Raw genomic sequence first — 27,111 nt, 5'->3', positions numbered from 1 at the left:
CTTTCTTTCTTTCTTTCTTTCTTTCTTTCTTTCTTTCTTTCTTTCTTTCTTTCTTTCTTTCTTTCTTTCTTTCTTTCTTTCTTCTCTCCCACTCTTCCTCTGTCTCTCTCTGTCTCTCTCTGTCTCTCTTTCTGTCTCTCTGTCTCCCTCTTTCAATTTGATCCCCACAACAACCTCATGCAATACTAGATACTATCGTTATCTCCAGAGGATAACTTTCCCAGGGCTTTGAACTTGGGTCTTCCTGTCTATAAATGAATCACTAGTCACTGAAGAAGGCTTCCCTTCACTGTCTTCCAGTAGAGTCTGAATGTCCCCAGAGGGGTTGTTACAGAGGAGATTGTCAGTTAGGTAGAGGGTGGACTAGGTGACCTTCCCATTTCATGATTCTATAATTATGTTTCCATTCAAGTGACCTAAGTTGTATTGGTATCATCCTCCAATCCTATCCCTTTGCCTTATCTTGGTTTTTCTTAGGCTCTGGGTAGATCGAATGATGTTTGTATTTATAGAAAGAGTGATGTTGTAGTGGAAAGAAAGCTGGATTTGTAGTCCGAAGGCTTGCTGTATTCAAAGCCTCGCTCTTCTGTATGACCTTGAAGAAGTCACTTAACCTCTCTATGCCTTAGTTTTCTCAACTGTAAAATAGGGATAATAATAACTATACTATGGGGTGGGGGGAGCAGCTAGTTGGCCCACTGGATAGAGAGCCAGGCCTGAAGACAAGAGGTCCTGGGATCAAATATGGCCTCAGATAATTCTTAGCTGTGTGACCCTGAACAAGTCACTTAATCCTCATTGCCTAGCCCTTACCACTCTTCTGCCACAGTATTGAGTCTAAGATAGAAAATAGGGTTGTTTTTTATTTTTAAACCTTACCTTCCATCTTGGAATTAATAGTGTATATTGGTTCTAAGAGCGATAAGAGGTAGACAATGGGGGTTAAGATGAGGGTTTTAAAAAATTATATTGTGTAACTTAAAGTTTTTATGATGCTAAAATGAGATAAAATAGGAGGTAGCTGGGGAGCTCAGTGGCCTGAGAGCCAGGTCTAGGTTCAAATCTGGCCTTAGACACTTCCTAGCTGTGTGACCCTGGGCAAGTCATTTAACTTCCAATGCCTACATCACCCTTACTGCTCTTCTGCCTTAGCACCAATACATAGTATTGATTCTAAGATGGAAGATAAGGGTTTGTAATAAAAAAAATTTAAAAAATAATTTTTAAAATGTGATAAAATAATATACTTTATAAATTGGAATCCTTATGTTGGCTGATTTATATACTAGCTATAAACGCACATCTATTTTAATAGTGTCTATATAAAACTACATATATATAAATAATTACATATGTATATATATTCTGCTTTCTCCTATAGCGCATGATTTGACAACCCAGGCCTATAAGAGAATACTTTGATACAGGGGTTGGCTGGCCATTTTTTAGGGATGCTGTGGAGGACATTTCTGCATGAGGTGCAAGGTTGGAACAGATCTGTCCCTCTCCATGTTGAGTTTACATGATTCCATTCAACAGAAATCTGATACCTTAAAAAAAAAAAAACCCACAGCATGGGGGTTGTTTCCTTTCCAACCTTTCCAACTCTAGCATGGTTTGGCTGGAGTGAACAATGTCTGGTCCTCGGAGCTGGCCTTCATTTCTCTGGGCCTCAGTAACCTCATCTATAAAATGGGTGGTGGTGGGGTGGAGTTTGCACTAAATGGGCTCTGCCCCCGATTAGACATTTTATGAGTCTACGAAGGAAGTTCAGAGCTCTCCTTCTGAGTTCTCTCAGAATTTGAGAAAACCGAAATAAAAAGAATGAGAGGAAGAAAAAAAAGAAAGACGAGGGGCCCCACCAAAAGATTTCAGCGTTTTAAACGTCATCCCTCTCCAGGTGCAGGCAGTTTGGAGGGAAAGGAAGTCTCCCAAGGCAGCGCAAACAGGGCTCGGGGCTCTGGCCCTTCCTGCCTCCATGTGGCCCGAGTTAGAGAGCCGCCTGCTGTGGCCAGCTGCCAGCACAGCTGCTCCTGTCACTAGAAAGAGGAAGGCCCAGAGCGGGGCCACGATGCAAAAAAAGCCCAGGGAGCCGGGGAGCCAGGCGTGGGAAGCAAACGCGAAGCCCTCTGAGGCTACCAACTGACCAGGGCAGGAAGGCTTGTCCTATTTTTTGAAAACACCCCCTAGGGGCTAGGCACGGAGGAACCTGTCCTTTCTCTACAACAGGCTTCTCCCTTTTCCTTGGGCTGCTCCAAACTTAACAACACTCTGTGTTTCCCTCTTTTCTTCTCCATGAAATCGAAACTCCGCAGCTTGGCCTTCAAGGCCCATCAAAGAGTCTGACCCCACCTTATGGCTCGTTAATATGAGCCTTGCTTTCTAGTCCAGCTGATTTCCTCGCTGTCCCAGCTCTTTCACTGAACCTGCGGCATTTGGCCATGGCGGATGCTGCGATCCAAACTGGAAATGTATCGGCTCCCGCCCTCTGCTGCCAGCCATCCCTTAAGAGTGGCAAGGGGGACGCCGAGTCGTGTGGAAGGATTCAGTAGTATCTACTTTTTGCTCCGGTGTTTTTAGAGGATGAAACTTCCTCCTAGTACCTGGGACTTTCTTTTGGTATTGAATCGGCAGAGAGGAGAAAGGAAAAAAGATGTCGCTGGCCCAAGTTCCCACGTCTCCTGTCCCCGGCTGCCTGAGCCGTCAACAAGGTCAAGCCAGCTAGTGTGATAGAACCAACATCTTGGAACCCTCCCTCCCTGGCCTGATCCTGACAAGCAGAGCAGTCTCCCCGGGACTCTGGCAGAGAAGAAGAAGGAAGGGGGGATATGAGGGGAGGGAAAGAGACCTCAAGAGAGCTTTCCTCTGCCTTTCAGGAATCCCCATTTTGAGACAATTTGGGTAGGAGAAAAATTCCATAAAAAAGCAGGTTCTGAACAGAGCTTGTATTCTCTCATGAATACACACCAGTGTGATAATGCAAATTATAAGGCATTCCTGACTGCCCATGCTTTAGGCTACCTGTTTTTACCTGTCCCATAATTATCTGGGGTCTCTATTAGTCTAAAATTCTCATCTACAGTTCCTGTTTCTTTACCTTCCTTTTAGTTTTCTGCTCACCCGGAATGTCTTCTTGGATTCCCTTCATACCTCCCTCCAGGAAGATTTTCATAACTACCCCAGTCCTTGCTAATATTTTTTCAATTTAATCAATTTATTAAGTATCTACTATGTGCCAGGCACAGCGCTAAGTCTGTATCACACAATCTAGCACTTAATTAGGTTTAATCTTCTAACATTCACTCTTTAAAAACAACAACAACAACAACAAACCAAACCTTTACATTTTCCATCTTAGAATCACTACTGTGCATTGGTTCCAAGGCAGAAGAGTGGTAAGGGCTAGGCACTGGGGAGTTAAATGACTTTCCCAGAGTCATACTGTTAGGAAGTGTCTGAGGTCATCTTTGAATCCAGGACCTTCTATCTCTATGCCTGGCTCTCAATCCACTGAGTCACCCAGCTCCTCTATCATTCACTCTTATTTCAGGTGTATTAGTCGTGTCTTCACAACAAAACTGTAAACCTCCTGAGAGCAGGGACCATACACAATTCTTGAGAGATCTGTGATTTGCTGGTATAGTGTACTCCCAGCATGGAAACTCCCTCTGCTAAACCATAGCTCACAACCCATCTGACTTTGTAGAGTAGTACAAGGGAGTTGCTCAGAGTTCCACAGTTAGTTAGTTAGTTAGGCAAGATTAGAACCCAGGTTTTCCTGACCCCAAGTCCAGTGTTTTATCTACTAATTTAAGTATAAGGAACTATATCTATCTCTGTATATATCTATACATGCAGAGAGAGAGAGAGAGCACAAAAGTAAAAGATATGTATACATAAATAAATAAAAGATATGTTCTGTCTATACATGTGATGTATCTTTTACATATACTATGTATATTATACATAAAAGATATATGCTATATATATACTATGTATACTGCACATAAAAGATATATTATATGTGTATATCTATATAGTATATATCTTTTACTCTTCTGTATTCTCAACAATGCTATATATGTTTTATCTATCTTTTATCTATTTATTATATTTGTGTATATCTATATACATATCAATAATGTTTTTAATTTTTCTGTATCCCCAATAGTGCTATATATATCTTATCTTTTATCTATTTATTATATATGCATATATCTATACACTTATATCAATAATGTTTTTAACTTTTCTGCATCCCCAAAGTGCTATATATGTCTTATCAATCTTTTATCTATTTATTATATATATGTGTGTATATCTACATGTGTGTATAATTTTGTTTTCTATATCTATCCTTACCAGCGCCCTACATAGTACAGGTTTTTAGTATTTACTTTGTTTGAGAGATTATGGGACGGGGGCCAGGCTGGATCTTCCTCGTCTTCCTCTTCATTCCAAGTGTATCTGGCAAGGAGATTTTGAGGAATGAAGGCTCGGGTACTTACCATTTTACAAATGGACTTGGCTTCGTCGGAGAACTTGTGAGAGTACACCTCTTCTGTCTCTAGGACTCTCCTGTCCACCTCTTCACGCTTCACTTTCTCTTTCCTCCCTCGGAAGGGCGACTGTCCAGCAATCATCTCAAAAATGAGGCAGCCCAGGCCCCAGTAGTCTGGACTCAGCCCATACCTCTGGTTGTTCAGGACTTCTGGGGCTGAAAGAAGAGGAGGGAGCAAAGATCGGGAAGGATCATTTGACGACCACAAGAATAATCGAGCCCGTCCGCCCAAGGTAGGCCACTACCCTTTGTGAGCTCCATTTCATAAGAGGCACAGGATGGAGAACCCAAGAGAGGGCGGCCTAAAGGACAGTCTGGGAAAATGCCTCCCGAGCAGTCCGTGACCGAGATGAAAAGCGTGCGTGCCTCTTTTTATAAGAGTCCACAACCTCATCCCTTTTCTTAATCTTCACGAGGGTCCTCCAGTTAGCTTTGATTGTCTCTTTCCTAGGAAGAGCATCTCATAGATGCATCATCAAGGTGCAAGAAATACAGATGTCACATAGCATACCATGTACGTACATACATGAAATCGTCTGCAGGTTTATAGACACTCGAGAACACAAAGGTGTTCTGTACTTTTGTGGAAGCAGAGATATCCAGGCACGAGCCCAGATGCAAGCAGGGCTGGATAAGAATGAACAGACATAGCTGTGTGACCCTGGGCAAGTCACTTGACCCCCATTGCCCACCCTTACCAATCTTCCACCTATGAGACAATATACTGAAGTACAAGGGTTTAAAAAGAAAAAAAAAATGAAGAGACATAGGCATAGATTTGTTCAAAGGGGCACACATGTGTGTATTTGAAGCATAAGAAAGCAGATGCAGATGCACATACCTGTGAACAGAGACCCAGGTATACAGGCACAGGTGTGTGTACACACCTGGTAAAATTAAACACAGACATGGGCATAATACACACATGTGTGCGCATAGGAAAGGCACCTGTGTTACATGCACATGTATAAGTGAAAATGCAGGCATCTATGCCATACACACGTGTGTACGCATGGGCACATAAAGATAAATATGCCAAGTGAACAAAGGCATATGGTCATGCAGACACATAGAGATTCTTCCACGTGAATCAAGGCATTTAAGTATTTATGTGTAGGGGTGTTCTGATAAATATTTAATTATCAGCTCTAGGGAAAAAATGCACAACACACTTTTAAGCTTAATCTGCATTATTAATATTTTTTCTAACACTTTCTTAAGTCCAGATGATCAACAAAACGATAAATCAAGCCCTGATGTGTAGTGATCGCCAGCTTCCAAGGAACAAATGCTCACTCTGAAAAGCTAACAATTGTCTCTCTTGAACCAGTTTGAGCTGGCTCCAGCACCCCTCTGCATATGTACACAGACATGGCATGTATACACACATACACTCACATACTATATATAAATATATAGTACATGTAGTATATGTGTGTATATATATATATATATAGGATGTATTATGTAACATATGCATTATAATATATTATGTACTATATAATATATGTATATATAGACACACATATTATATCTTGGTAAATGTTTTTGCTGTTTTTTATTTTGTTTTGTTTTTATAGCAAGGCTTTCAGGTTTGTGAGGTTTGGGGCGGGGTCTGGTACATGATTCTCTAGATGGCTTAGAATTCATGAAGTTGTTCTCTCTTGGTTTTTGGAACTTCTTTTTTTTTTTTAATTAAAAACAATTTTTTTTTAAACCCTTACCTTCTGTCTTGGAGTCAATACTGTGTATTGGTTCCAAGGCAGAAGAGTGGTAAGGGTAGGCAATGGGGGTGAAGTGACTTGCCCAGGGTCACGTAGCTGGGAAGTATCTGAGGTCAGATTTGAATCTAGGACCTCCCATCTCTAGGCCTGGCACTCAATCCACTGAGCTACCCAGCTGCCCCCACCCCCCTTTTTGGAACTTCTGGTTTGGGCATGGGTACCCACCTAGGGTAAGTCTAGCCACAAACAAGAGAGGGTGTTTGGTATTCCATGCTTCCATGAATAATTCCCAGATTTAATGACACAGGGGGACTCATTAGCAATTCCAAGGAAGAGGAAGCTAGAGCAAAGAGGAAGAGGATGGTAGAAGAAATTTGCTCTAACCCGGAACTCCATTGAATTCCCTGGGACTCTGATGACTAAATGCTCCCTTCCTACCCAACTGCTTCCTCTGGGTGGGACTCATTGCCTTTCCAAGAAACAGGATGAAGAGAAGACACAGGTAATCAGGTTACTTACCCATATATCCTACTGTTCCTACCCTGCCCCGGATCAAGTCTCCTTCAGGAATCTTCACAGCTAGACCCAGATCAGATATTCTGATATGTCCTATGGAAAAGGAAGGGCGTGTGATATTTCATTCAATACAGACAGTTAAAGGGAAGAAGTGGTCAATAGTACATTTTAGAGCAGCACAGTCTAATGGAAAGTTGTCTGATTGGAAGTACAGAGACAAAATCCTATTCTCTGTTCTTCTTCTAATTTATTGTGTGATCTTGGATGAGTCACCTAAAATCTTTGTGCCTTGGTTTTCTTATCTTTAATATGGGGACAACAGAGTCCCAACAACCTTATAGAATAGTTGTTGTGAAGATTTGATGAGGAAATGCTTTGAAATTAAAGCACTATGTAAATGTGAGATTAGTCTTTAAGATAAAAAATTCCATATACAGTTTGAATGCTTCCATTTGCCTCAAAAATTATCTGGGCAAACTGATTTGAGGACGGGGCAGTGTTGGGTAGTAGAAAATGCAAAAGTACTCAGATTCAAAAGACTTGATTTCTAGTCTCCTGTTCCATTGAATGGTTGTGTTACCTAGGACAAAGGGGTCTTGGGTTTTTTTATCTGAAAAAGAAGGGATTTGAAATAGATCATCTCAAAGATCAACTTCTAGCTCTCAGAAAAAATGATGGAATCTTAAAGAAAGTCTCCCATTTCCTCATCTGTCAAAGGAGAGGGGTGGACTCTAAAACCTCTTGCATCTCCCAATCTAGGACTCCAAGTTAAGGTAGATATGATTGGGATCCCTTCCTACAATTTCCTGAAAACTGCTTAACTAGCTTAAACTCAAGACTTCCAATGTCACTGCCTAGCTCAAAGCAGCTCATTCTACTCTGGGAGAGCTTTGATAATAAGGTTTATTTGTTTTTTCTCTTTAAAACAGGCTACCTAGTACAGTGCCTTGTACATAGTAAGCATTTAACAAATGTCGATTGAATTATTTTGGACCTAGACAAAATCCATCTCTCTGTAACTTCTCTCCATTGACCCTAGTTGTCTGCCCTCCAGGTCAAAGCAAAACAAGTTGCCTCCTCTTCTGCATGACCAATCCTCCAACATATGAAGCCAGTGAGCATGTCCCCCACTAACATTCTATGATTCTAGGAAGTACTGAACTGAGAAGGCTCTGTCTGATTTTTGGTTTGGCAGATTCCTTCATGGGAAACATGTGAAATTTTCCTGACATTTTATAAAAATTTGCTTAAGGGGAAAAATTATAAACTGATCTGAGTAACAACTACCACCCCTGCCCTTTTTAGAGTGACTGTTTATTTTTTTCTCTTCGAGAAAGAAGAAAGGAAAATTTGCATCTGGCCTGGAAAAGTCTGGGGGATCCAATTAGAAGACATCATAGCCCAGGAATGAACAAAAAACGTGGAAAAGACCTTGCTCCTGAGAAAGCTCATTTGTAATTCACCAAGGGCCAACCCGTGTCCTGGCAACAACCTGATCCCACACACATGGACACCACCACGGTCAGGGTCAGTTGCCCACATCACACCAGTTTCCCACTCACAGCACTGGGTCACTCTCATGGCTTGATTCTGAGAATTCTAACCAAGATGATTGATGTTTAACCCAGATTAAAAGAAAAGAGCTTCCTGAATTTTTATGTTCTCAGCCCTTCTCTCAGGCTCCCTCACAACGGGTGGAAAACTGGATTAACAGGCTTGGGAATATACCTTCAAACTAGGGATGGGGAAATCCATGATAGGCAGCAATATCTAGATTAATAGGAGTCAAGAAAAGAAAATACCCTTGTGGGTGTTACCCTCAAGAGAAGCTCATGTGACCCAAGACTTCTTCTAACAGATCAGCTCACTGGGGTCTTGGCAAATGACAAAGAAATAATATGGTACAGTAGAAAGAACCCTAGTTCTACCTTTCACTCTCTAAGTGGTCTTGAAAAAAAATTATATCACTGATTTAGTTTCCATTTTCCTATCTTTAAAATGAGGCAGATGGACCAAATGACCACTAGGGAATAAAATAATGGCCACTAGGGGATAATCCTCAATAAGGAAGCACTAGATAAGGCCAAGAAAAGTCCTTTGCTTTCTACTGCCAATACTGAAATCTCATTGATTGCTGCTCATCTTTCTAGAACTTTTCTTCTTTGGCCCTTCTTCCTCACTTATCCCTCAAGTCCTATATTGGCGCAACCAGACTTGGCTTGTCTATCCCTGCTGATAGACAGTGGAGATGGATTCCAGTACTATTTTCACCAGATTCACTGGGTGACCTCATGGAGGTCTCTCTGAGCTTCAGTTTCTCCATTTGCCAAATGAGGAGACTAATAACTAACTTACCAAAGAGGACTATTGTTAGGATCTAATGAAGTAATATACCTAAAAGAATTTTGAAAATTACAAAGCAAAATTATCAACCATGATTCCAGAGGAACAATGAAGATGCATGCTGCCCACCCTTTGACAGGAAGGAGACAGACTCAATTTGCCAAATGAAACATAGGTTATTGGACACAGTCGATACTGGAATTTGCTTTGCTTGACATGAATATTTGTTATGAGAGCTCCCCCCACCCTTTCTGAATGGCTAAAGGATGGAGGATGTAAGAAAAGAAAAGAAATGCTCATTAATTTTTCTTAAATTAATTTTAAAAAATTATAACATGATACAAACAGAAGGAATCATTTGGCCCTCAGAGTTAAAGAGTTTAAATTGTTACCTATCATCATTAATAATAAGGAATATTATGGCAAGGTGGATAGAATACTATTGGAGTCAGACAAGGATTCAGATCCTACCTCTGATATTCACTAGCCATTTTTGGAACCTCAGCAACTTTTTTTTTAACTTTTTATTTATTTTTTTTTTAAATATTTTTCCATGTCTAACATGATTCATTTTCTTTCCTTCCCCCCTTCCCTCCTCCCAGCTACCCAGAGCCGACAAGCAATTCCACTGGGTTGTACAAATGTTATCACTTGCCATATTATTCATTTTTCCTTAGCAACTTTCTGAAACTATAAGTTATGGACTAGTTGTGACCTCAAAGGGAGCAGAAGTTTCCATATCAATAATATGATGGCTCCTTGATCTACTTAGGTGATATCAAAGGAAAACAATGAGAATGAAATAAGACTAGGACTTTTAGCTTAGAACTTGTATTTGCAAATCCCTGTGTATGTGTGTGGAGAGGGGAATGGGGGAAGGGGTCCTTTTCCAATGCTAGATGTTTATCTAGTACAAGGTACCCTGTAGAATTGGAGGATGATGGGTAACTCTTGCCAGAGCCTCCCAGTCAATCCATGCCAAACCTGTGAAAGCTTATTCTCTTCAAGGTTCTTTGGGCCACAGGACCAGTAAGGCTTAAACTACCAGAGAAGAAAAGAATCTCCAAAGCCACTCCCTGACTTACCGTAATCGTCTAACAGGATATTTTCTGGTTTCAAATCTCTGAAAGGGAAAGATAAGAGACATTTGAGGGAGGGCATTTTGGAGGGCAGAAGCACGTCATTGTCCCAAGCAAGACTGGCTATGCAGGTATGATAACCCAGCTGTACCCTATTTGGATCAACCAGGACTTGGTGGAGACAAAAGCACTTTCTTTCCTGTTCTCTTGGCTCTGGTCTGCTGGTCTCTCTATGCAACTACCACACCCCAGGTTTATCTTGGTTTTTTGTATTAATCCAGTGAACAAACATTAGCCTTTGCCAAAGGCATCTTCCTGCCCTCGAGCTAGTGGCACAGGGTGGGAAGGAGGCTGGTTAAGGACCAGTTTCTGGTCTTTGTCCAAGACTCTGAGTACTTCATTTGATGAGGAGACTTCAGCTTCAGGTCTACGTAGACAGAGGTGGAATGGAGTCTTTGGAGGTTGATAAAGACCCCTGTTTTCAAAACAGTCTGAGATCAGCATCAAGAGGATTCCTAGAGGGCCAAATCACCAACTTTGAATTGTGGGGAAAATGATGGTTGGAATGGCTAAGGAAAGAATGGATAACATCAAGAAGAAAACATCTTTTGAAGAGTATAGTGGCCTAAATAAATAGAAGGGTAGCCAGTTCTAGGTTTAGTTTGAAGAAAAGGAAGGCCAGAAAGGGAAAGATGTAGGTAGCATGAATCTTCTATCTTGACCTTTAAGCTCATCTTTCCTTGACTATCACTGAAAGAAACTTCAGTGCTCCCCGTGAGGCCTTGGAAAGTCACTTAACCCCCATTGCCTAGCCCTTACCACTCTTCTGTCTTGGAACCAATATGCAGTATTGATTCTAAGATGGAAGGTAAGGGTTTTATTTAAAAAAAAAAAAAAAAAGAAAAAAAGAAAAGAAAAAAGATACTTCACCGGTTAGTAGACTAGGGGTAGGGGAGAAAAAAATACGGTTTCTAATATTTTTTAAAAACATTTTTTAGCTGCTGGTAAATGTATATTTTGGAGACATTGTGAGGTGGCAGAGAATGTGCTGAGCTTGGTTCAAGAGGCTTGGGTTCTAGGAGTCCCAGCTCTGCCACTTAAACTGTAGAACCTCCATCGCATTATTTGTCTTCTCTGATTCCTAATGTTCTCACCTCTAAGAGAAGGATAAATAATCCTTGCTTTAAAAGCAAACAATTTTGATAACATTTCACAGATGAATCTGTGAACCTGTTAACAATCTCAATATTCTATCTGCGTTGGAAACTACTGTTTTCAACCAAATGGACTGTTTGACTGAAGCAGCTATCCTCAAGGGGGGATGTTGGTCCATTAAAATTGCGTTTGGTGATCCTGGTGTTTATAGTTTGTTTTTAAAGACTATGTCATTTCTTTAAGAGGAATAAAACAGGAGGCAATTGGGTAGCTCAGTGGACTAAGAGAGCCAGACCTAGAGATGGGAGGTCCTGGGTTCAAATCTGACCACAGACACTTCCTAGCTCTGTGACCCTGAGCAAGTCACTTAACCCCATTGCCTTGCCCTTACCACTCTTCTGCCTTGGAACCAATACACAGTATTGATTTTAAGATGGAAAGTAAGGGTAAAAAAATATACAAATGAAACCAGACCATCACTTAAAGGTTAGAATGGCACAAGTGCACTTTTGGAACTTTCTGAAGACTGGTGGACACCAATCCTAATATTCACATGCCAGAAGTCCCTCTCCAGTTGATTATTAGAGGGAGGATATGGCTAGCATTGTTCTTTCTCACCAGAGTGATCTGTAGGTGGGAATGAGGGTCCCTTCCAGCTCCAACAGCCTGTGGTTTTGTGGAATGTTTATTTTAAAAGGAATAGGTAAGTGAGCAAGAGTTTCTTCTTTCAACCCTCAGGGAAATTTTTCTGACTGGTTCTCTTTTCACCTCAATGAAAACAAAGCCAAAACAGAAGAGTGGAGATGGTGCTGGGGAAAGTGTGTGCCTCTGAGAGCATTCCTGCTTGTTTTCAAAACCTTCTTGACCCCACAAGATAAACTCCACACGAGAACACTTTTGTACCCGGCCTCCTTGTCAAACAAACCCAGGAAAGTACGTGGGGCCGAGGGCCGCTGGAAGGCCAGGGGTGAGGAGAAGGGAGTCTGGGAGAGAGTGCACCCAGGAAATCACAGGATGATTTTTATTTGACACCCTCTTGGCTGCTTCTCTCTCCCCCCGGAGAAATAGCCCAGAGGCTTTCATCAGCTTGGCATTATCATTGCTAGAAAGCAGGGATGAAGCTTGAGTGGGCCCTGGGGTAGTGGGCAGAGCCAGGAAGAGGAGACCCTCTCTTGGTTATAGAAGGCAACTTAGGAAATACTGTTTTATGAATTTTGCTTTCATTCTTCTCCTTATTCCAGCCTTCCTCATACAAACAATTAAAAAAAAAACAACCTTTGTGGACAAGCGCACATACCAGTTAGGGGATGGATTCATTCTCCTTTTTGAGACCAAGCTTTCTGGGAACCTACTGAGCAAATTTCCAGGAATTTTCCAGGGAGGATTTGTGTCTAAGCCTTCACCAACCTACCTACCCATATAGCAATAACTCCTGGGTTAACTGAAGATCCTGGATTAACTTGGTTCATGAGACCAGTTAAAATGGTGGCAAGGAATCTATCACCCACTAGAAGTGATGGGAGGGAGAATGAATGAGAATCATACTTTATCCTGTGGTTCCTGTTGTCTTATAGACCACCAGTAGGGAGGCAGTGGGGTAGAAAGATCACTGCATTGGGGACTGGGTGGCCTTGGCCAAGTCACTTCCCCTCTACCACCCCTCCTCTCACCCTCTATGAAATGAAGGGGTTGCATGAGTTGACCTCTAATATCCTATCCAGCTCTGGCATTTGGTAGTTCATGTCCCTGCTCACCTGTACACAGTATTTTCCCTGTGAAGGTCTTCCAAGCCACAAAGGATCTCTGCTGCATAAAACAAGGCTCTCTCCTCCTCGAAGCCTGGGTTTCCCATGTTGTAGATGTGGAACTTCAGGTCACCCCCATTCATGATGGTCAGAACTAAGCACAATGCATCCTTTGTTTCATAGGCATAGGCTAAGTTGACCTGGGAATAGATTGGGAAAACCATTGTGGCATAACGAAGACAGACAGGCCTGTTTCCTCTTTTCTTTGAAAAAACAAACAAACAACAACCCTTAAAGTTGAGGGGGAAAGGGGAAGCAGTGGTGATAGCTAAATGATACTCCCTGGAAACCAGCTGGCCTCCCTTTGACCCCTGCCATGTTGCTCAGTGGCTAGGGTCAAACTCTATTTCTCCAAAAGGGTGGAAATGAGGCAGAATTCCTGGATTGACTTATTTCCTCTCATTCAGTGGGTCTCCAAGTGCAAACCACAAGGGTACTCCAGAGGAGCTGGGACTTTGGCTCATTTGTACTTCTACCAGGATTGTAGCTACGCTGTTTGTTTCTGACCGGAAGGAAGTCTTTGCCCAAGACAAGTTAATCCAAACCAGGCACTGTTTTCCTGGCATCTCCTCGGAAGCTGCGTCAGGCTTTTCTTTCAGTGTCTTCCCTTCTCGTGAGGATTTTCGCTTTATGTTTTTGCTCTAGCAAGTGCTAGTGGGTGGGGTGGGGTCTTCTGGAGCTTCTCAAGTAGACTATAGCCTGGAGACTTTTGGGAACTACTGCTCTAAATAAGCAGTTTAGGACACATCAATTCAGTCCAAGCCTGGCTGTCATGGGAGGTAGAGCCCCTAATATCTAATTCATTTGGGAGAGATACCATGATGTGTTTGGCTATTTAATGACCAAGCAATCTCTTTGTCATCAGGACTATCTGGAGCTAGGCTTAGGGTTTGGGGGCAGGTCACATGAGGTGGGGTCCTTCCTTTCCCTACTTTTCCCTTTCTCCCTAAGCATTTTAACACTGGCAACAAGGAATATCAAAGTATAACTTGATCACAAGATGCAATATTAGAAGATAAACATCACTAATAGCATGCAGCAGAAGTCCTGAAGGAAAAAGGTATCTATCCCTAAAGGACAGTGAAAAGATTGAGGGAAAGGAATTCTCCATGCTGGGGCCAGTTGTATTTCAGTGGCTCTCTCTTCTCCTGTGGGTGACCCTACCTCCAAAAAAAGGAGGTAAGCTACAGCGAATGCCATGATTTCCATAACTGGTTGGGATTCTCTGTGCCAGTAATACTGGAAAGAGATGGATGAGTTGTTAAAGAACCTGGGTCATGAACTTCTCAGGAACAAGCAAATATCTGCCACTTCCCCAACAGGATATTCAGAATAAAGTCTCACCTTCTAAAGGCAATACCATTAGGAAAGATAGCACTGTGATGGGCATCGTAGCCAAGGATAAGAATATATCTTCCAAAAGGGGATTTTATTTCCTGGGCAATAGCTTATGGTTCTCAGAGAAAGGTGTCACAGTCAACTGTGCTATTGACATCATCTGAATCGTTGGTGTGGACACTTTATAGCTAAATGGACCTACTTGGTGTTAAACATACTTCAGTGACTTGGTACACAATGTCTCCCATGTCTGATAGGCAATCTCTCCTTCCCTCTGCACCTCTTAGAATTCCTGACTGTGCTCAGCTCAACTAGCATGTTCTACATAATAACTTTCCAGATCTTTAAAATTATGCTATACTTTATATATGTATATATGCATATATATATATATATTTAACATTAACTTACTGATGTACCTATTATCAACACACACACACCCTGCCCCAGTCTCTTTGAGGGCAAGAATATTTTTACTTTTGTCTTTGCGTCCCCAACATCACCCAACAAAGTGCATGCAACAGGTACTCAATGAGTACTTATTCGATGAAATGCTTGTTGAATGACACCTCAAGAACCCTGATTTTTGTCATCTTTCCAAATGCTATCTAGGCTATGTTAGCCTTAAAGAGTCTAAAACTATCTCCCCTTCAAATACAGTTTATGACATGAACTCCTTCAGAGAACAACAGGAGAAATTAAAAAAAAAAAAGATTGAAATCATAGTCATTGATTCTAGAATGGATCGTGGCCAGAATGTTAGTTCCTAAGTTCATGTGACCAAACATCTTCAAATGATGTCTCTGAGAGCCTTTAATAACCAATCTACTTGGACAAAGTCAAGAAATATCACAGGAAGAAAGAAACTTAGCCCTCATAGTTGAACCCTTAATCACACTTTTGGAGATTTTCCTTACCTCTGTCTAATAGACCAGTAGAAAAGATCATGACTCTAACAGGTTCCAGTTCCTTTGCTAGTCCCCAACTTCTATCAATCAATCAGAAAGTGTTTATTATGTTCCTCTTATTTACTGGGCACTATACTAGATTCTGGGAATACAAAAGCAAAAATGAAATGTTCCCTGTCCTCAAAAAGCTTATATTCTTTCAGTGGGAAGGGAAGCATTAAGCACACTCACAATTATGAGAAGGGTTGGTTTTTATCCCTTATCCCTATTTTTTTTTTATTTCTAGGGGACTTCATGGTATAAAAAAAGTAGGGATACAGGGGTTTGCAGCATCATTGGGCTGTCCCTAAGTATTTAGGGAAGTTTGGGGTTCTTTTCTTACTGTTGTGGTGGACAAAGAGCAAGTATCCATTCATTCATAGCTTCAGGTGATGAGCTCCACCCAGGAGGCAGATACTGGGCTAAATTATCCTGCCCTCTCTAGATATATCCCTATGAAGTATCTATTCTACTACCTATGTTCATAATAAGGCAATACTTTAAATCTACAGTAGAAAGACAGCTAATTTTTAGCAACAATCAGAAATGTATCTTTTCATCCTAATGTCCTCAATGAAAATTTAGCACACTCACTTAAGACTCATTAGAAAACACAATATTTCAATCAAGTCCTAGGGATTGAAGACAGGAATTTGTTAAGCAAACTTTGGGATACTTCAATCAATGATATTTAGCAAGAGTCTGATATGCAAAGGATACTGGACTCAAGATTTCAAAGCTCCCTCTTGGGAAATGGATTTGTTTTATTCATTGTATTTGTTACTCCAGTATGGGGTAAGGTATTTGGCACATAGTGGATGCTTAATGAATTCTTGGTGATTGGCTGATTGGTTGAAAGGAAAGAGAAGATAGAGTTTCTGTCCTCTGGGAGCTCATTAGGAAGATCAGTGCAATGTAATGGGAAGCATACTGAACCGGGGGTCTGCCATTTGCTAGCTCTGTGATCTCAGGCAGGTGACTTGCCCATTCTAGGCTACAGTTTCCTTACGTATAAAATAATTGATTTGTAATTTGTTGATATCTAAGGTTCCCTTCTGGAACCATAACACTATTCTAGGGAGGAAAAATAAGTCTGGGTTTTATGTTCTCTGGGTAGAGAAGGGGCCTAAACTTTTTACTACATTTAGTGTGATTTATTTATAGTTGGAGTTAGAGTTACTATCCGTCATTTTTGCCCAGCCTGGATTATACTCAATACTCACAACAAACTGGCTGTTGACTTTTTCTAAAATCTGCTTCTCATTGAGAGCCATGGATTCTCCTTTCCTCTTCTTTATCCTCTTCTTCTCCAGCCGCTTACAGGCATACATTTTACCTGTAGCCCGAACCTGACAAGCACAGACCTAGAAACAAAAGAGAAAAGACAATTAGAAGCAAAAGAGAAAAGACAATTAATCAGACTCTGGGGTTTTGCAGAAAGGGTCCTTTAGATAGAGGAAGGGAAGGGAACTATGTTAATGGTCTACTGTTGAGCATAATTTGATTTAAATACCAGGTACAGATTGGGATTTTCTTTTTAAAATTTTCTTTTAAATATTTTTCCCATGACATATAAAAACAATGTTTAGTATTCATTAATTTTTTTAAAGTTCCAAATTCTCTCTTTCCCTTCTCTCCCCATTCATTGAGAAGGCATGCAATTTGATATATGCATATATATGTAATACATGTGCAGTTATGCAAAACATTTCCATATTAGTCATCTTGTGGAAGAAGACCTCCCCCTCCCCCCAAAAAAGAAAGAAAGTAAAAACAAAGTATGCTTTGATCTGCATTTGGATTCCATCAGTTTTTTTTTTCTTTCTGGAAGTGAATAGCATTTTTCATCATGAGTCCTTTGGAGTTGTCTTGGATCACTGTATTGCTGAGAATAGCTAAGTCATTCACAGTTGATTATCATACCTTATTGCTGTTACTGTGTAAATTGCTCTATTGATTCTACTCATTTCACTTTGTATCAGTTCAAGTAAGTCTTTCAGGTTTTTCTGAAAGTATCCAATTCTCATCATCTCTTATTGCACAACAGTATACAATCATATACCACAACTTTTTCAGTCATTTCCTAATCAATGGGCATCTCCTCAATTTCCAATTTTTTGACACTATAAAAAAGAGCTGTTACAAATATTTTTGTACAAGTAGGTCTTTTTCCACTCTTTGTCAGGGGCAGGTCGGTGGCTCAGTGAATTGAGAGCCAGGCCCAGAGAAAGGAGTTCCTGGGTTCAAATATGGCCTCAGACATTTCCTAGCTATGTGACCCTGGGCAAGTCACTTAACCCTAGACTTTACTACTCTTCTACTTTGGAACCAATACATAGTATTGATCCTAAGACAGAAGGTAAGTGTTTAAAAAATAAGTAAACAAATAAAATCTCTTTGGGATATAGACCTCATAGTGGTATTGCTGGGTCAAAGATATGCAATTTTATAACCCTTTGGGCATAATTCCAAATTGCTTTCCAGAATGTCTGGATCAGTTCACAACTCCAGTAGTGCTTTAGTGTCCCAATTTTCCCACATCCCTTCCAGCATTTGTCATTTTCCTTTTCTGTCATATTAGCCAATTTGACAGGTGTGAGGTGATATCTCAGAGTTGTTTTGGTATGTATTTCTCTAATTAATAGTGATTTGGAACATTTTTATTTGCCTATAGAGAGTTTTTATTTATTCATCTGAAAATTGCCTATTCATAATGTCCTTTGACTATTTATCAGTTAGTAAACAACTTGTATTCTTAATAAATTTGATTCCATTCTCTATATATTTGAGATATGAGGCCTTTATCAGAGAAACTGCTACAAAATTTTTCATAATTATGATTACTTTGCATTTCCCTCCATCCTATTTCCTCCTGTTTATCCTTCTCTCGCTCTCCCTTCTTTCACTCTGACCTTTCTCAAAAGTGTTTTGCTTCTGATCACTACCTCCTCCAATCTACCCTCCCTTTTGTCAAACATCCTTCCCTTTCTCTTATCCCTTTTCCCCTCCTACTTCCCTCTAGGGTAAGATAGATTTCTATACCCAACTGAGTTTGCACGTTATTTCCTCTTTGACCCAATTCCAATAACAGTAAAGTTCACATGTTGTCTGCTCCCCCTATTTCTCCTTCCACTGCAAAAACTCTTTCACATCTCTTTTAGTAGTGGGGCTTGTTGTTATCTTCTTCTGAGTTTGTTTTGATCTTTCCTGTCATCATAATAACTTTCTCTAATCAGGCCATTTTTTGTTTACTCATTTTTTCAGCCTATTTTTTTTAACTTTAACTTTATGTTAAAGTTGGGCTTTAATCCCAACATGGAGGAAGCATTGTCTGTGAATGATAACAAGCATTCTTTTCGAACCTGGAACTGCATCCTGGATCCTTAATCTTACAACTGTTCCTCCTCACTCTGGAGCTATGACCCAGCACTACATATGGGCAATACAACAGAGTCCTGAACCCAGTTCCAGCAAAGGTCTCCTATAACATCCTTGCCATACCCCTTTACTGTCCATAGGCTGTGAGCTCTAGAAACTAGGGTGACCTGATTGAGTTGTTCCCAAAGCCTGCAGTAGACTGTGCTCCACTCTCACTGCAGTGAGACAGCCCTTTCCTACTGGCTTTCTAAGGTATCTCAGGCTAGAAAATTGTTTCACACTGTCCTTTCGTTGATTCGTTTTGAGGCATTATTTTTAATTTAATTATTTTTTAATTATTTGGAGGGGAATTTGGGAGGCCTCAGGTGAGTCCTTGCCTTGAGTTCACCAAAATCTTGACTCTGCCCCCATTATTAGACTTGGAAAGAACACTGAAGATCTTGCCTAGTCCCATCATCTGACAAGGAAGAAAACTGAAGCCAGAAAGCCAACAAGATAGTAAGGGTTAGAAACAGGATTTAATTTGAGGTCCTCCAATTGCACATTTAATGCTCTTTTCACTCTTTGACAGTCAAGATATAACCTCCAGAAGACCAACCATATACAAGAAGACTCATGTTTGATTTGAGAAAGTTTTCCAAGTGTCTTAGAATCAAGGTTTCTTATGCAGAGTTTGGGGATACCTTAGGTTGTTAGCAATTCAACAAGCAAGGATTTATCAATATTGTACTTCTGTGTAGACTATATACATAGACTATGGCTAAGACCCTGTAGGCCAGCTAGCCAATAATTAGTAAGATAGGCAACATTTATCTTTGGTCCCCCTACCCTACCTAGACTTCCTTTCCCCATTTACTTCCTTCTTCCCTATTCCCTCAGCTGTTATTAATTTCTCATGTCCTTTTCTTTTCCCTCAGCCAAACCTATTATTAGGAAAGAATTTGATTAGTTACAGCATAAATGACTGAGAAAATCTCAAATATTTTCTATATGCCCAGGGAGCTATAAAGAAGTATCAAAGCCTATAAGCCAAAGGAATAAAATTCCAAGTGTGGAATTTCAACCATTAGTCAACTTGCAGGAAAGGCAATGATGGAGGGTTCCTTCCCAGATCCACCATATCAGCAGCTACCTACCTGTCTCATCCACTTGTAAAACTGACCATCTTACTACATGCCTGCATTCTTCCTATTTTGTTCCCTTCATTGCTTTTTTACATTGATATTCCCCCTTTCTATTCTCTTAAAATGGAAACTCCTGTGGCTATTTGATTTATATAAGGGGACAGGCATCTGTGGTTGCTGAAAAATTAGCTTTCTTTCCCACCCTCATCATCAACATAATCCTCTCTTTCTTGTTTTTCAGTTGTGTTTCCACCATGTTCAACTCTTTGTGACCCCATTTGTGGTCTTCTTGGCAGAGATACTGGAGTGGTTTGCCGTTTCCTTCTCCAGCTCATTTTACAGATGAAGAAAATGAGGCAAACAGGGTTAAGTGACTTGCCCAGGGTCACACAGTTGGTAAGTGTCTGAGGCCTTTGTGTCTGAGATTTGAACTTATAAAAATGAGTCTTACTGATTCCAGGTCCAGCACTCTATGCGCCATACCACCTAGCTACCCTTAGATAATCTTATCTAGCATTTCCAAAATCCTCTGCTCACCTTCAACTTTGTCCCACCACAGTAACAAACCCTGTCCCCAAGGTAAGTCACTGCCAATGTGGAAATTGTCAAGGGGGTCCCAGAATAAGGATATCTGGGGAACCATGGTTGAGAAAACTATTTGGGGGCCCAACACAAGAGAAGCAGAAAATCCTGCCAAGACTATAAGTATTTTAAGTGACAAATATTCTTAATATCAAATCTTAGAAATCACTTACCTCACCGAAGCCTCCTTTGCCTAGCACTCGATATTGCCTGAAAGTGTTTTTGGTCACTGGTTGTCTGGAAGAAACCAAGAAGTCAACATTGGCCTTATGGCATTAAAATATTTTTTCCTCCTGCCTTTGAAATAAAAAAAAGATAAGTCTATAAATTTTAAACTTTGATGATGATTGAACATTGTTCTAATATCAGCTTTGCCATAAACCGGTTGTGTGGCTTTGGGCAAGATCACTTTACCCCTGTTGAGTTTAGTTTTCTCTTCTGTAAACTGTGAGAAATTGGCCTAGATGATTGCTTAGGTTCCTTCCATCTTTGATACCCAACAGTTATATTGACTTCTATACAAATCACTAGTAAAATGAGAACAAATGTTTTCCTAGGGCACTAGGGAATCACTCTTTTGGGTTGTTTCAGATAATGGCCAAGAATTTGTGCTGGGGGTTAGGTCTTCCATTCTAACCAAAGATTCATTTAGCTTTTCTTCTTCTGTGGAAGGCAAGTCACAAACACAGAAGGAAAAAATTGAAAACGTTTAAAAACTGAAGTCAGAAGCTTATTTAAACACACTTTTTGGTATAGTGTTCTCTCTAAAATATAAACAAAGATAAAACTTCGGCCACATATTAGCTGGATAACCTTGAGCAGGCCATTTAATTTCTCTGAGCCTCATTTTCCTAATCTGCAGAATGGACTTATATAATAACCATACTTCAAAGGCTTGTTTTGAGGAACTAATGAGTATTTTGTAACCTCAAAGCATCATATACATGTGAGCTATATGATGATGGTAGGGGTGGTGACAATGATGACAATGTCACAGGGAGGAGAAAAAGAAAAAAAGAAATTAAGTCCAGAATCATATTAGAAAAAAAAAAAAAAGGTGACCTACTGGGGTAGCAGTAGAATATATGGCAGTGCTGTAAAATTGAAATGGAAATGGGGATCACTAAACTGTACTTAAGGTTCCCATGGGCTTCATAGTGACCTAAAAAAAACACATATTACTATGTTTTATTGTATTTTTATTTATTTTGTTAAATATTTTCCAATTACATATATTTTTATGTTTTATTTTTTTTAAACCCTAAACTTCTGTGTATTGGCTCCTAGGTGGAAGAGTGGTAAGGGTGGGCAATGGGGGTCAAGTGACTTGTCCAGGATCACACAGCTGGGAAGTGTCTGAGGCCGGCTTTGAACCTAGGATCTCTTGTCTCTAGGCGTGGCTCTCAATACACTGAGCTACCCAGCTGCCCCTCCAATTATATTTTAATCCATTTTGAGTTACACTCAGGAGGATTGTGGGTCATATAGAGCCTGTGCTCTTCATGTTTGATACCTCTGGCATAGAGACACATATTTTTGGAGTTGGAGCTCAGAGACCTGGGTTGGAATGCTGGCTTCTCCATTCTACTAGCTAAATGACTTTGGGAAATTCACTTACCATCTCTGAACCTCCATTTCCTCTTCTGTAAAATGAACTTACCCTGCCTGCCTCACAAGGATGTTCTAAGGAAAGCACTTAGGAAACCTGGAAATATTACATAAATGTAAGTTCTTGTCCTCAATTCTACTTGAGATCAAATTGTCAGAAGAAGGGGAGCACAATATTTTCTATGCTGCCCTCAGTACCAAAGCCCTGAGTGGCTTTTGTGAATGCAAACATTCTGAGAACACAGGTCTGAAGACTTGAGAATACATAGATTTTTGTTGTTCAATTGTTCAGTCATGTCTGACTTTTGTGACCCCATGGACAATACCATTCATTGGGCTTTCTCAGGAAGGATACTAGAATGGTTTGCCATTTCCTTCCTCAGTGGATTAAGGCAAATAGAGACTAAACAGCTTGGCCAGGATCACATAGCTACTAAATGTCTGAGCCTGGATTTGAACTCGGGTGTTCTTAATAATTGTTTTTGTTTTTATTTTAAATCTAACCTTCTGTCTTAGAGTCAGTACTGTGTATTGTGAACACAGGTATTCTTGAATTGATATTTGTCCAGTGACGATCTACTGAGCCATCTTGCTGCCTCAATATACAGATTATCAGCTACAATAATGCCATCCCTGTCTTTTTTAAAAGATTAAATGCAGAATTTTATATTGAGGCTACTCTCATAATAAAGCCTAGTCTTTTACCAATTTACTTAATCAGAGTATGACTTGAACTGATTCGAGAAACTAGACCAATTCTAGAAAGGTTCACAACATTCATTTGAAATCATACCTGATGGAAAAATGGTCCATTAGGTCAGTGTCTCCCTTGAGCAAGCTGAAAGGTTATACTGCATGCTAATATTTTGATTTCACTAGAAATTATGCTACAGGGACATCAAGCTATTCTCCTTACAGAACTTCCTTGCAAAACCCAATTTCATTTCTGGGAAGTCTATTTAGCATTTATCAAGTTTGTTGTAGATGTGCTCTCGTAGATGTTCAGAGGGACATGTGGTATAATCAAAGGAATTCTAGACAAAGAGTTAGGAGACCTGGGTTCTGGTCTTGGCTCAGCCAGGAAGGCATTTTGTGATCTTTCATCTCCTGGTGTCTCAGTGAGCTCCTCTGTAAGAGAAGGGAACTGAGTAAGATGGCCTCTAAAGGTTGCTCTAGCATTCTCTGGTCTAAAGATCCTTCCAACTGTAAGAGTCTGTAACTTGATTTATTTGCTGAAGCCCTAGAGCTTAGTCCAGATTAGTATGAAACAATTGCCTACTCTGCAAGAATCCACACTCCTCTAAATCTTTCTTATGCAAATAATCAGCCAGAAGGCTTCTTTCATGCCTTATGAACATGCTATCAGCATGCATTCTACACTTAAGTTTTAGAAGCTTTTCCTACTTAGCTCTATTCCAAACCACATCAAGGTTTACCAGCCCTAACAGTTTATGATATAAGAAGAACAAACAGTAACTCTACATTACCACAGAACTCAACTGCTAGTGGAGGAGTGTAATACAATTTTAAAGGAATTTCTTGGTTAACCTTGGGGGTAGAAAAAGCCCTTTAACACTGAAGTGCAGAAACATTAACTGGGCAAGAACCTACAAGTAATATAGGGCAAATGATCCGATTCTCAAGTTCTAACTCTTTGGGAATTGTTCGTTCATTCACTTAACAGGCTTAATATAGATCATAGCTTAATATAGAGCAATAGCCCTAGAAGGGACATTAGAGAACAGCTAGTCTAGGGTTTCTCAAAGTTTGGGGATCTCCAGAACTCTCTTGGGAGTCTGTGAGATCAAAACTATTTTCATAATATCAAGGCATTATTTTCCTTTTAAAATACTCCTCCCTCTTCCAACTTCATATCTGAGGCCAGAATTTCTTCATATACTTCAACCAAAACAACATATCACAACAGATTGAATGCAGAAGCAGATATGAGAATACAGCTGGCTTTGATTAAGTCAGGCATTAAAGAGATTTGCAAAAATATGTAATATAATGCTATTTTTCTAACTAAATTTTTCTGTTTTGGAAAATAGAGTTGTTTTCCATAAAAATATCTTATTATTTAAAAACATAATGGGGTTTTATTTTAAATGAATTAATAATATTTTAAAATGTATCAGTTTTAATTTCTAATACAGTAAATATCAATAAACGTGACACATCAAAGAAAAAGCTCTTTGGGACTCTCAATGACATTTAAGAAAGTAAAGGGTTCCTAAGTCCCAAAAGTTTGAAAACCTCTGATCTAGTCAGAGATACAGAGACTTGCAAAAGGTTGCTCAGGTAGTAGATAATAGAATCAATATTTAAACCTGGATCTCCTCTGATTCCAAATCCAGGTCTATTTCTATTTCCTAACTTCCCATTGCCCCAACATAGGTAAGCATTGTGTTAAACGCTAATGGTACAAGATGGAATCAGACACTTAACCTTCAAGAAACTAGTAATCTAGAAGAGAGAAGACCCATGTGAATAACAGTAATGTAAATTAGTTAATAAATGAAAAAAAGAAGTTCACGCTAAGTGTTAGGAGAAAACTGAGGAGGGATCCTTCAAATACAGATGGAGCCCTGGCTGATTCAAAGGAACAATTCCAGCCTGCTCCCTAAATCCAGGTATACACTAAAAGAAAGAATTCTTTCCTCCTAATCTTATTTTCACTAATACCAGTGGATTTTTATGGTGTAATTAAAGCCATTAAGAAAAGATCAAGTTTTTCGTATACAGTTCTCTCCTTTTATCCTTTGGTCTTCTTAGTGTGTGGAAATGTTCCTATTTGTTGATGATTTTTTAGTTCATAATAAAAATGTTTAGAAAGAAAATAACATGCTACTCAGGAGACATGGGGACTAATTGGATCTGCTACAACAAGGGCCCAACACAATAGAGAAGATAATTGTTGTAACACTCCCAGTTCCATTTGGATGATGGCATGGTCCCTTTATGAACCTCAAAACACCCAGGTATGGTAATACTTTATTATCCTGCGTTACTGGCTTACTAAAGTCCTTTTTCCCTGTTTCATCATGGCATTGAGATGACCTCATGTTCTTGAAGGCTACCCCAGCACAGCACAAGTTGTAGCAGGCCCTTCCTAAGTAGAAAGGTTTCAGAACTCAATGAAAGACACTCAATTTTTGATCAAAGAACCAAGTTTGGAGAGGCTCATTCCCAGAAGGCTGGTCACCAGGGAAATGATATTTTCTGGCCACAGTGACTTATACAAACCATTGACTAAGACACTGGTGAGATTGGGGGGAGGGTGTAATTGCAGTCACCTGTGTCAGTAGGGGACTACCCACATAGATAAAGTCATGGGTCTTTTAAAATATTGAAGATGTATTACTAGGTGATGTAGGTAAGGACTATAAAACAGGTCCATAATATGACTCAGAGCACCAATCACAGAAGGCAGAATGTCCCAGCTGAAAGGCGACTTCCATCGGGTCCAACTGCCTTACAGATGAAGTCCAAAGAGGAGCAGTGATTAATCCCAGGACGCAATTAGTGAGTGACAGAGATAGGATGAAGATTTTAGATTTAGAGATGGGAGGGACCTTGGGGGTCATCTATTCCCACCCTCGTATTTTTCAGATGAGGAAACTATGATCTAGCAGAGTTAAGAACCCTGTGCAGTGTAACTCAAAAAATAAATTGCAAAGCTAGGATTCAAATCCAAGTTTTCTGATTCTAAATACAGCATTTTCTCATCACTGCCTCTAAAACCCAGACCCTTTGATTTTTGAGTCCTGGTTTCTTTTCATTAATAACAATAGTTTATTTGCATAGCAATCAATAGTTAGAAAGTATCATAATGATAAATTATCTCATTTGATCCTTATTATAACGCTATGAGATAAGCAATGCTTGTATTAAATTATCTTTGTTTTACAAATGAGAAAATGGCATCTCAGAAAGCTTAACGGACTTTTCTCCAGATCACAAGAACAAGAGGTGACAGAATGGGAAATCAAATCCAAGCCTTCTGGTTCCAGATCTTAGGCTCCTTCCATTACACCATGCTGCCTTCCTATATACCCTGTGGCTTCTTTAAATATTTATCCAGTACAATGTGCTCTCTTTTAGCTACAGAGAATACTTCATGGAGCCATCTCCTTTGCCACACATGTCTTCAATTGTTTTTCCAGTAGAGAGGATAGATTTGGACTGACCCATCATCCATACTCTCAGACTCTCTTGGAAGGGATGGGACATACTGGTAAGAATTTTGGCTGGGGCAAGGGAATGGGAAAGCTAACTTGTTTGACATAGGGATTGAATCCTTGATCTTGGCTTCATCAGTTCTTATCCACGGAACTGATCAGACCAAGGCTACATCACCCAAGGCAACACAGTAATAAGGCTACCCTCTCTCCCCCACGCTGCCCCCTAACATGCTTTTTAAAGGTGGAGATGAAGGTAAAATAGGAATGCTAAAGAAAAGAGAGAATATTGTCTCTATAACACTTTTAACAAAGGCAGAGGTTGCAGGGGAGAGAAGGAATAAGGGGTTAAATAAGATTTCAAAAGTCAAGAGTTGCCAATCATAACAGCTTTAGAAGTGTTTCTTCAGAAGAAAGTGGCCAGCTTTGGTGTTTACACAAACAAGACAGCAGGAAGGGAAGATGGATGCTGAACCGAGAACACTTCATCCTCAGCCTTCTTTGCTCCATGACCACAGTGAGTTCAAATTACTGATTGGTCTCAGTGGCCTCCAGTGTACACCAAGTACCCAGGCTTTATGCAATGAAACAGTCATCTCAGGAAGCTTTCTTCTTGCCCTGTGTCCTCTGGCAAAAGGAATTCATGTTATGTTCTGTCTCTTCTACTGCATGACTGATCTTGCTTAACCTGTCAAGGATTTAGCTGCGTATCACATTAACACAAGAACTACACAGCAGGTTATGAAGGAAGGAGCACTGGTCTGGGAATG

General features: G+C 40.1%; 1 protein-coding gene across 1 annotated transcript in view; it reads right to left on the bottom strand.

Annotated features, from left to right (window-relative positions):
- The window catches only part of GRK5 (G protein-coupled receptor kinase 5), a 336,045-nt gene that overhangs the window by 31,055 nt on the left and 277,879 nt on the right, over positions 1–27,111 (bottom strand). Inside the window, exons 7-12 of the mRNA XM_044665627.1 lie at positions 20,726–20,789; positions 16,692–16,832; positions 13,133–13,323; positions 10,230–10,267; positions 6,805–6,894; positions 4,509–4,717 (exon numbers count right to left, since the gene is read on the bottom strand). Coding sequence (XP_044521562.1) covers positions 4,509–4,717; positions 6,805–6,894; positions 10,230–10,267; positions 13,133–13,323; positions 16,692–16,832; positions 20,726–20,789 — 733 coding nt within the window. The remainder of the gene's footprint in view (positions 1–4,508; positions 4,718–6,804; positions 6,895–10,229; positions 10,268–13,132; positions 13,324–16,691; positions 16,833–20,725; positions 20,790–27,111) is intronic.

This window comes from Gracilinanus agilis, chromosome 2 (genome assembly GCF_016433145.1).
Source record: "Gracilinanus agilis isolate LMUSP501 chromosome 2, AgileGrace, whole genome shotgun sequence".
In the NCBI taxonomy this organism is placed as follows: Eukaryota; Metazoa; Chordata; class Mammalia; order Didelphimorphia; family Didelphidae; genus Gracilinanus; species Gracilinanus agilis.
The sequence above is the reverse complement of the archived record's forward strand: the minus strand, read 5'-3'. Positions and strand labels throughout refer to the sequence as shown.